The sequence below is a fragment of the Enhydra lutris genome, unplaced genomic scaffold (genome assembly GCF_002288905.1).
Source record: "Enhydra lutris kenyoni isolate GAN:26980312 unplaced genomic scaffold, ASM228890v2 scaffoldscaffold26, whole genome shotgun sequence".
NCBI lineage: Eukaryota > Metazoa > Chordata > Mammalia > Carnivora > Mustelidae > Enhydra > Enhydra lutris.
Genome location: NW_019154110.1, coordinates 420,244 through 430,216, shown reverse-complemented (window position 1 = coordinate 430,216; position 9,973 = coordinate 420,244). Strand labels below are relative to the sequence as shown.

General features: G+C 37.5%; 1 protein-coding gene and 1 pseudogene across 1 annotated transcript; one reads left to right on the top strand and one right to left on the bottom strand.

Moving 5' to 3' along the window:
• The first annotated feature begins 2,248 nt into the window (after positions 1–2,248).
• LOC111151418 lies at positions 2,249–3,538 on the top strand (annotated as a pseudogene).
• Positions 3,539–7,543: 4,005 nt separating this feature from the next.
• LOC111151670 (olfactory receptor 1D2-like) lies at positions 7,544–8,524 on the bottom strand. The gene has a single exon (XM_022509802.1). The coding sequence runs from the start codon at positions 8,513–8,515 to the stop codon at positions 7,544–7,546; it is 972 nt and encodes a 323-aa protein (XP_022365510.1). The 5' UTR covers positions 8,516–8,524.
• Positions 8,525–9,973: the final 1,449 nt, after the last annotated feature.

The following is a 9,973-nucleotide window of genomic DNA, read 5'->3' as shown; positions in this document are numbered from 1 at the left end:
TATAATTTTCAATGTACAAGTCTTTTTTTTTTGTCTTTGTTTAAATATTCCCAAGTATTTTGTTTATTTTTTGGATGCTATTGTAAATGGAATTGCTTTCTTAGTTTCCTGTTCTCACAATTCATTGTTAGTGTATAAAAATATCACTGATTTTGTGCATTGATTTTGTACCCTACACATTTTTTGAATTCATTGATTATTTCTAATAGTCTTCTTGTAGAATCTTTGGTGTTTTATTCCTATAAGATCATGTCATCTGCAGAGGTAATTTTACTTCTTCTTTTCTTATTTGGATACCTTTTATTTCTTTTTCTTGAATAATTCATCTGATTAAGACTTCCCTTATTGTGTTGAATAGATGTGGTGAGTGTGGGTATCCTTGCTTTGTTCCAGATCTTAATGGAATAACTTTCAATTTTTCTCACCATTGAGCATGACGTTAGTTGTGGGCTTGTATATATGCCCCTTATTGTGTTGAGGTAAGTGCCCTTTATATAAAATTTTTTAGTTTTTAACATGAAAGAGTGTTGAATTTTGTTATATGTTTTTTCTACATCCATTAAGATGATCAAATGGTTTTTTAAACTCCATAAGGTTAACGTGCTGTACCATGTTGATTGATTTGCATATATTGAACTATCCTTGCATCTCTTGGGTAAATTCTGGTTGTTATTGGTGTATAATTCTTTTAGTGTGCTGTTGAATTCAGTTTGATAATATTTTTGTTGAGTATTTTTGCCTTTGTATTCTTCATGGAAGTGAGCTTATAGTTTTCTTTTCTTGCAGTGTCTTTGTCTGGCTTTGATTTCAGAATGATGCTAGCCTTGTAAAATGAGTTTGGAAGCGTAACCGCTTCCTTTTCATTTTTTTTTTTGTGGGGGAAGAACTTAAGAATGATTCTTTAGATATTTGAAGGATGGCACTTTTTTGTTGTTGGATTTTTTTATTGCGGAGTCAATCTATTTTTTCTTAAAAAAAAGATTTTATTTATTTATTTGACAGAGAGAGAGATCACAAGTAGGCAGAGAGGCAGGCAGAGAGAGAGGGGGAGCAGGCTCCTTGCTGAGCAGGGAGCCTGATGTGGGGCTTGATCCCAGGATCCTGAGATCATGACCTGAGCTGAAGGTAGAGGCTTAACACACTGAGCCACCCAGGTGCCCCTGAGTCAATCTATTTTTTGCTGTTTTTTTTTTTTTTCATACATTCTATTTCTTCTTACTTCAGTCTTGGTAGTGTATGTTTCAAGGATCTTATTTACTTCTTACAGGTTGTTTAATTGTTGGCATGTAGTTTTTAATATGAGTCCTTTATCTTTTTGTTTTTCTATGTCTATGACATTAAATGTGATGTCTGTTGTTACTAATTGACAAAATCTGTCTTCTCTTTTTTCTCTGTCTAGTGTTGCTTGATTATGTTTGTTTTTTTCAAAAAATGAAACCATTAGTTTAATTATTAATTTCTATATGTTTCTATTTTCTATTTCATTAATTTCTATTATGATCTTTATTATTTCCTTCCTTCTGTTAATTCAGGACATAATTTATTCTTTTTCTAGTTCCTTGAGGTATATAATAAAGTTGTTTTTGAGATTTTTCTTCTTTTTTTTTTAAATTTTTATTTTTTAAAGATTTTATTTATTTATTTGACAGAGAGAGACCAAGTGGGCAGAGAGGCAGGCAGAGAGAGAGAGAGGAGGAAGTAGGCTCCCTGCCAAGCAGAGAGCCTGATGCGGGACTCGATGCCAGGACCCTGAGATCATGACCTGAGCTGAAGGCAGAGGCTTAACCCACTGAGCCACCCAGGCGCCCCAAGATTTTTCTTCTTTTTTAAATACTGTTGTTTTATTACTATGAACTTTTCTCTTAGAATTGCTTTTGCTGTGTTACATAAGTTTCTATATGTTGTGTTTTCTTTTTCTTTTCTTAAATATGGACCTCTTTACAAATTTTTGTGTCATCCTTGCACAAGGGCCATGCTAATCTTCTCTGTCTTGTTCCAATTTTAGTATATGTGCTAATGAAGTGAATATTGTGTTTCCACTTTTGACTCATGATATTTTCTAATTCCCCTTTTGACTTCCTCTTTGTCCTATAGGTTATTCAATAATATATTGGTTAACTTCCATGTATTTGTGAGTATTTCTGTTCTCATTTTGTTCCTTATTCCTTGCTTCATTCCATTGTTGTCAGAAAAGATACAATGATTTCAGTTTTCTGGATTTGTTAAGACTTGTGTTTTGTGACTTGAAAGGATTATCTTTGGGAGTAATACGATCACATTTGTGTTGTTAAAAATCCTGAACTAGTTATCTCCTATTTGCCTCTGGGAATGGCTAATAAAGTAAACACTAAAGCCTTGCAGTCCCTGAAAAGACCATGAAGTCCTGGGAGTAATTCAAAAGTTCCTGAAACTGAGGTCACTGTGGAAGGTCCTAATAACAATGACCTCAGGGGCACCTGGGTGGCTCAGTGGGTTAAAGCCTCTGCCTTCAGCTCAGGTGATGATCCAGGGTCCTGGGATTGAGCCCTGCATTGGGCTCTCTGCTCAGCATGGAGCTTGCTTCCCTCTCTCTCTCTGCCTGCCTCTCTGCCTACTTGTGATCTCTGTCAAATAAATAAATAAAAATCTAGGGGAAAAAAATGACCTCAAACCTCGCAGTTCAAACCCCTACTCAGACTAATTGTTCTAATGTTCCCTTTAATCCTCAAGGGTGAGAGTATTCTTCTGTGGCCTGGAATGCCAAAATCATAGACCTAAAACAGAAAGTCGAAATTCTTTTCAACGAAAAATGCTGTGAAGTTCTTGGCCTTAAGCAAGCTCTGAAAGTGCCATTTGCATTATTTGAATCTTTCCCAGAAGACTTTTATGCAGAAAGCTTGCTTAAAGGTGTGCCATTCTGACTGCAGTCTCCTTTTGGCATTCCAAGGCTGAAGAAGATATTCAGAAACAAAGCTAAAATTCAGTTCATCATTAAAAAGCCTGAAATGTTTGAGACCACAGTTAAGGAGAACACCCCTCTGAGAATAAATTCATCACCCAGTGTTCATACTACTGAATCAGATGTTGGAGATCTTAACATCATTCAGGTGACAATTCCAGATGATGAATACGAAAGAATATCAAAAGTTGAAAAACTAGACAACTTTTTCAGAGAAACAGTTAATGGCCCCTTCAGTCAAAATTTGGTGAAGCTATTAGTATGGGCTTTCCTGTGAATGTTCTGTGCAGAAAAATGGCAATTAACCCTGGCTGTGTGGTAGTTAATGGCATTCCTCCCACAGAGTCATTCAAAGCCCCCAGTTACCTGGAAATCAACTCTATGGGAAGAATCTTAGATTCTGCTGAGTTCATTAAATTCACAGTCATTAGACCATTTCTAGGACTTGTTGATCCCAGAATTGGTTGATCAGAGTGAGTCAAAAGGTCCAGTGATACAAGAATCAGCTGAGCCAAGCCAGTTGGAGGTTCCTGCAACAGAAGAAATAAAGAGACTGATGGAAACTCTCAGGTCAAGCAAAAACCAGGCCCTGCATGTTAGACCTCTTCCCTCCAGGGTTAAAGTATTGGTGGGTCAGAAGAGTTTTCAGATGTGTTACTGCCGCAAGCTGTTACTTTGTGTAACAGAAAAACCTTATTTTTTCTTTAAGCTTATATTCATTTGGGAGAGAGCAAGAGTAAGAGAGTGAGAGATCATGAGCAGGGAGAGGGGCAGAGGGAGAGGAAGTAGACTCTGCTGAGCAGGGAGCCTGATGAGAAGGTCAATCCCAAGATCCTGGGATCATCACCTGAGCTGAAGGCAGTCACTTACTTAACTGACTGAGCCACCCAAGTGCCCCACAGAAACACCTTCTATACAAACATTTTTCCTTCTTTTAGATAGAAGTGTCTACTTTTTCAGCAGTTCTGTCAATTGAAATAAAGAGCAAAGTGACTGTAGATTTGGAATGGCTGGTTTACTTTGGAATGTATTATAAGTATTTTACAGCAATGGTGGAAAAAGGACAGGGAAAATGACAGGCATGGAACTCACCAGATTTTTTATGTATCAACAGAGCCTTCAACTATGGTGTCTATTTTCCAGTCAAGTGAAGATCTCCCCTACTGGAACATCATCTTCTGCAGTGAAGAAAACACTTGTGATAGTTCAACCCTTTAGTTTTTCTATTTGAAGAGTCATTTAAATGATCCTTTTGTTTACAGATCTCCTTGGTGACTGAGTGAACAGTTAGAATCTGTATATTTGACTAAACCCTTTCCTAAGCTATCTATCATGGTTCATATGTTTTTTGTTATAATTAAAAAATCACCATTCGGATCACCTAATAGGAAATAACATATGTCAGCATGTGGCTTATAGATGGTATACAGAGAATCTCTTCTACATTTATTTTTCATCCAAAAGGCATGGTGTACCAGACGTTTAAGATCAGGTATGAGTGTTTGGGCAAGCTCAATGACACTAAACCCTCACTATCATGCAACCTAAATTGTGGTGTGTATTTCTTTGGAACACTGCCCAGCTTGGATCAGACTCAAGGAGTTTTCATGGCCTTCATTATTTTAGAACTCTACTTGTAACTTTGAGGCTCTAGGGTGGGGAAGGAGGGGCTAATAAGCTAATTATGGACACTCTGATATTCTACACCATTTGTGGGAGAATCTTACATGTGTTGGGATTTCACAGAAAATGAGAGCTAGAAAATACCAGCTATAAGAGAAGCTAGAGTATATGATGGCATAGAGTTTTCATTAGCTTTATCAGAATATTCACGATGGATAATTATATTACATGGTAGCAGAAATAGACATTTTTATGTGTTGCTTATATTTTACCTCAAGTTAAACTGTAGATGTAGGGTAATTAATAAAATGCATCTATTTGGCAGGCGAGAATTCTACCACTGAACCACCAATGCCCCACAAATGCATCTATTTGGAAAAAAGACCACCTCTTCAACAAATGATGTTGGGAAAATTGGACAGTCACATGCAGGAGAATGAAATGGGACCATTTCCTTACACCACACACAAAAATAGACTCAAAATAGATGAAGACCTGAGTGAAATAAGTCAAGCAGAAAGAGTCAATTATCATATGGTTTCACTTATTTGTGGAGCATAACAAATAACATGGAGGACAAGGGGAGTTAGCGAGGAGAAGGGAGTTAGGGGAAATTGGAAGGGGAGGTGAACCATGAGAGACTATGGACTGTGAAAAACAATCTGAGGGGTTTGAAGTGGCGGGGGGTGGGAGGTTGGGGGAACCAGGTGGTGGGTATTAGAGAGGGCACGGATTGCACGGAGCACTGGGTGTGGTGCAAAAACAAGGAATACTGTTATGCTGAAAATAAAAAAAAATTAAAAAAACCCAATTAACATAAAAAAAATAGATGAAGACTTCCGTGTGAGATAGGAACCTATCAAAATCCTTGAGGAGAACACAGGCAGCAACCTCTTCAACCTCAGCTGCAGCAACTTCTTCCTAGACATGTCTCCAAAGGCAAGAGAAACAAATGCAAAAATGAACTATTGGGACCTCATCAGGATAAAAAGCTTTTGCACAGCAAAGGAAACAGTCAGCAAAACCAAAAGAGAACTGACAGAATGGGAGAAGATATTTGCAAATGATGTATCAGATAAAGGGCTAGTATCCAAAATCTATAAAGGACTTATCAAACTCAACACCCAAAGAACAAATAATCCAATCAAGAAATGGGCAGAAGACATGAACAGATATTCTGCAATGAAGACATCCTAATGACTATAACAAACACATGAAAAAATGCTCAACATCACACTGTGTTGGGGAAATACAAACCAAAACCACAGTGAGATACCACCTCATACCAGTCAGAGCGGCTAAAATTAGCAAGTTAGGAAATGACAGATGTTGCAAGAATGTGGAGAAGGGGGAACACTCTTGTACTCTTGGTGGGAATGCAAGCTGGTGCAATAGTTCTGGAAAACAGTGTGGATAATCCTCAAAAGTTGACAATAGAGCTACCCTATGACACAGCAATTGCACTACTGGGTATTTACCTCAAAGATACAAATGCAGTGACCTGAAAGGCCATGTGTACCCCAATGTTCATAGTCAAATGTCCACAATAGCTTAACTATGGAAAGAGCCCAGATGTCTATCCACAGATGAATGGATAAAGAAGGTGTGTGATATATCCCAAACACAATGGAATACCACTCAGCCATCAAAAAGATGAAATCTTGCCATTTGCAATGACGTGGATGAAATTAGAGGTTACTATGCTAAGCGAAATAAGTTAGTGAGAGAAAGACAATTATCATATGATGTCACTTATATGTGGGATTTAAGAAACAAAACAGAGGATCATAGGGGAAGAGAGTTAAAAAATAAACAAGATGAAATCAGAGAGGAAGACAAATCATAAGAGACTCTTAATCATAGGAAACAACTGAGTGTTGTTAGAGGGGAGGGGTGTGGGGGATGGGTGTGAAGGATTGGGTAAGTGGGTGATAGACATTAAGGATGGCATGTGATATAATGAGCATTGGGTATTATATAAGAGTGATGAATCACTGATCTCTACCTCTGAAACTAATAATATATTATATGTTAATTAGTTGAACTAAGATATTAAATAAATAAATAAAATGTGTCTTCTCACACTCCCACCCCAAAAGAAAAGAAAAAGAAGAAAAAAGACTTGTGTTTCGGCCTGTCATGTAATCTACCTTGGAGAATGCTCTGTGTGTACTGTAGAATGCTTATTTGTTGCTGTTTGGTAGACTGTTCTAGATGTGTCTGTTAGGTCCATTTGGTCTGTAGTGTTTTTCAAATCTGCTGTTTCCTTATTGATTTCCTGCCTGTATGATCTATCCATTGTTGAAAATAGGGTATTGAAGTTTCTTACTATTATTGTCGCTGTCCATTTCTCCTTCAGTTCTGTTAGTATTGCTTTATATACTTAGGTCCTCTGAACTTGGGTACACATACATTTATAATTCTTATATTTTATGCTAAATTGACTTAAAATCATTTTATAATGTCCTCTTCTGTCTTTGGTGAGTTTTTTGATCTAAAGTCCTGTTTGTCTGTTATAAACATAGCCACCTATGGTTAGCTACATATAATGTGGGATATCTTATCCCCATCCTTTCACTTAAGGCCATTGTGTTCTCAAATCTCAAGTGGTATGTCTTGTAGATAGCATATAGTTGGATATATTTATTTTATCCATTCAGACATTGTGTATATTTTAGTTGGTGAGTTTACTCCATTACATGGATTCCAAAGCATGATGGCAATGTGGTACTGTGGTCACATAAGATGAAGGATCTTATCCTACAAAATTCTGGTATTAGTGTTAGTGTGGCTTTATTTATTTCCAAGGTTTTTGACACTGGGGGACTTTGGGTTATGCATACATGTCTTTCCTTTACCACAGATACATAAATTCATTCTGAGCTGGAGCTTTGTTCTAATCCCTCTTGTATTCCCCATAGGATAATGCCTTGTACATGGAAGGAAATTCTCAGTCTCCACTTCACAGTGTTCAAAATTACCTCATGTCAACCTCTGAAAGGCTTTCCCTGAGAGCAGTCTTCCCAGAGCCCCATGCATGTCCTTGTTTCTCAGGCTGTAGATGAAAGGGTTCATCATGGGGGTCACCACAGCATACATCACTGTGGCTACTGAGTCCTTCATGGAGTAGGTTTTGAGGGGTTGCAGATATACCATACAAAGTGTCCCATAGAAGAGGGAGACCACAGCCAAGTGGGAAGCACAGGTGGAGAAGGCTTTGTACTTGCTAGAGGCTGAGGGTATTCGGAGGATGGCTCTGACAATACGGATGTAAGACATGATCATGAACCCAAAAGGGGTAAGGAAAATAAAGATGCCTGTGGTAATCAGCACTATGTGAATGATCTGGGTGTTGGAACAGGCCAGCCTCAGCAAGACATACATCTCACAGAAAATGTAGTGGATCTTCCGGGATGCACAGAATGTCACCCTGGTCATGAGGAGAGTGAGGGTGAGGCCATAGAGGGCAGAAAGTGCCCAACATAAGATGAGAAGCAAAATACAGAGCCCAGGGCTCATGGCTGTGACATAGTGGAGGGGGCGGCAGATGGCCACATAGCGGTCATATGCCATTGTGGCCAAGATGAGGTTGTCCAGTGTCACCAGGGAGACCAAGAAGTAGAGCTGTGTTAGGCACCCTGCATAGGAGATGGCTTTGCTCTGGGACTGAAGGTTAACCAACATCTTGGGAATTGTATTTGTGACAAAGAAGAGGTCGGTGAAGGAGAGGTTGGCCAGGAAGAAGTACATGGGACTGTGCAGGTGGGAGTCAGAGCCAATGGCTAGGATGATGAGCACATTTCCCACCACTGTGACCAGATACATGGACAGGAACATCCAGAACAGGACCTGCTGCTGCTCAGGACTGTCTGAGATCCCCAGGAGTTGGAATTCAGAGACTCCTGTCTGGTTGCCTTCATCCATTTCCCCAACTCTCTGCAACATCAGTACCATCAAATGTCTGCTAAGTGTCCTCTATTGAATAAGGATATTCAGATAAGCAAAATCAAGGTTTTCTTAGCATTAAAAATATCTCAATTTTGTAAAAATACCATTAAAATAGGCTCAATTTTATACTTTCTTTTAAAATAAGAAAGAAATAACAGACACTAAAACAGAACATAAAAAAATCTTTATGCACCTTAATCATTCCAGGGACTTCTAGTTTGGCATTCTCAATATTCTAGGGATTATGTCAATGTCCTATATGAAATCCTATCCTCTTAAATACTCTTAGAGTGCTTAAAGATTACTATGTTGTGCTATGATAGTGTATATGCATTTGTTTTTCAAAGATATTTAAAATAAGTATATACATTATAAAAATGGGTATTACACAAAGAATACAAAGTAAAAGTATTGGAAAGGAGAAGGAAAAATTATTTGTTGAAATGAAAATTTATCTGGGAAATCTAAGATAATCAACTGATATGCCATTAGGAATAAAAAGGGTTTTCATGAAACTGGACAATTATACAGTACATGGACCTTACACTCATGGCACTCTCAGTTATTAAGATCATATTGTCAGAACGCTTGAATTCCAGCCTGAGTGTTGCCACCTGTGAGTTGTCTGGTAAATTACTTGAGACCTTTAATAGTCCATTTCTTCATGTGAAAATGGGCAAGGATAAAATTAAGTAGTAATGTTCTTAACACAGGGAGCTTGCCTGCAGTGAGAGGTTAAGAACCATTGCCTATTGTTCTTACATGTAAACACTAATCAGAAATAGGATAGAACATAATGTGAAACAGTCACATCCACACTATCAACAAACAGATCCATGCATTAAAATGTTAGCAGGAGTCAGGCAGGACCTTCAAAATCTCCAGTGAGGCACCATGTATAAATTTAATGATAGATACACAATGATACCAAACAGAAAGATAAATTGGTTGTAATGGTGCATATTCCCTTGAAGTAATCTTAAATTAAATGCACTGAAACATAAAATTCTAACACGGTTTTTAAGAAATAAAAGATAATCTAAATGTCATCTACAAATAAGCACGAAAATAAGCTAAGCAAATGTGGAAAAACAGTAAGAAGGAGTCACTGCTTTGTCACATAGCCAGGACTCTGAAACAGCATGTGCTAATGGTAGAATGAAAGATCACTAGAGCTGGATAGAAACTTTAGAAACAGAGCCAAGTGCATGTAGTATTAAGTGGATTATTGTGATAAAGCTTTAAATTAGCAGAAAAAGTTGCACCATGCAATAAATGTCACTGGGACAACTGTCTATTATTTGGGAGAAAAGTTAAATCAATGTTTTTATCTTACTAAGCAAATTTCAAAGATAGCAAAGACTAAAATATCTATTGCATCTTTTAACCACTTGAAAACATAATGTTTAAGGAGTAAAGATTTTAAAAATAAAAAAATAAAGAAATAGAAATAAATTATACCAA

What these genes read in the sequence shown, in the direction of transcription:
- LOC111151670 (XM_022509802.1), bottom strand. Translation starts at nt 8,515, where the DNA reads ATGGTACTGATGTTGCAGAGAGTTGGGGAAATGGATGAAGGCAACCAG.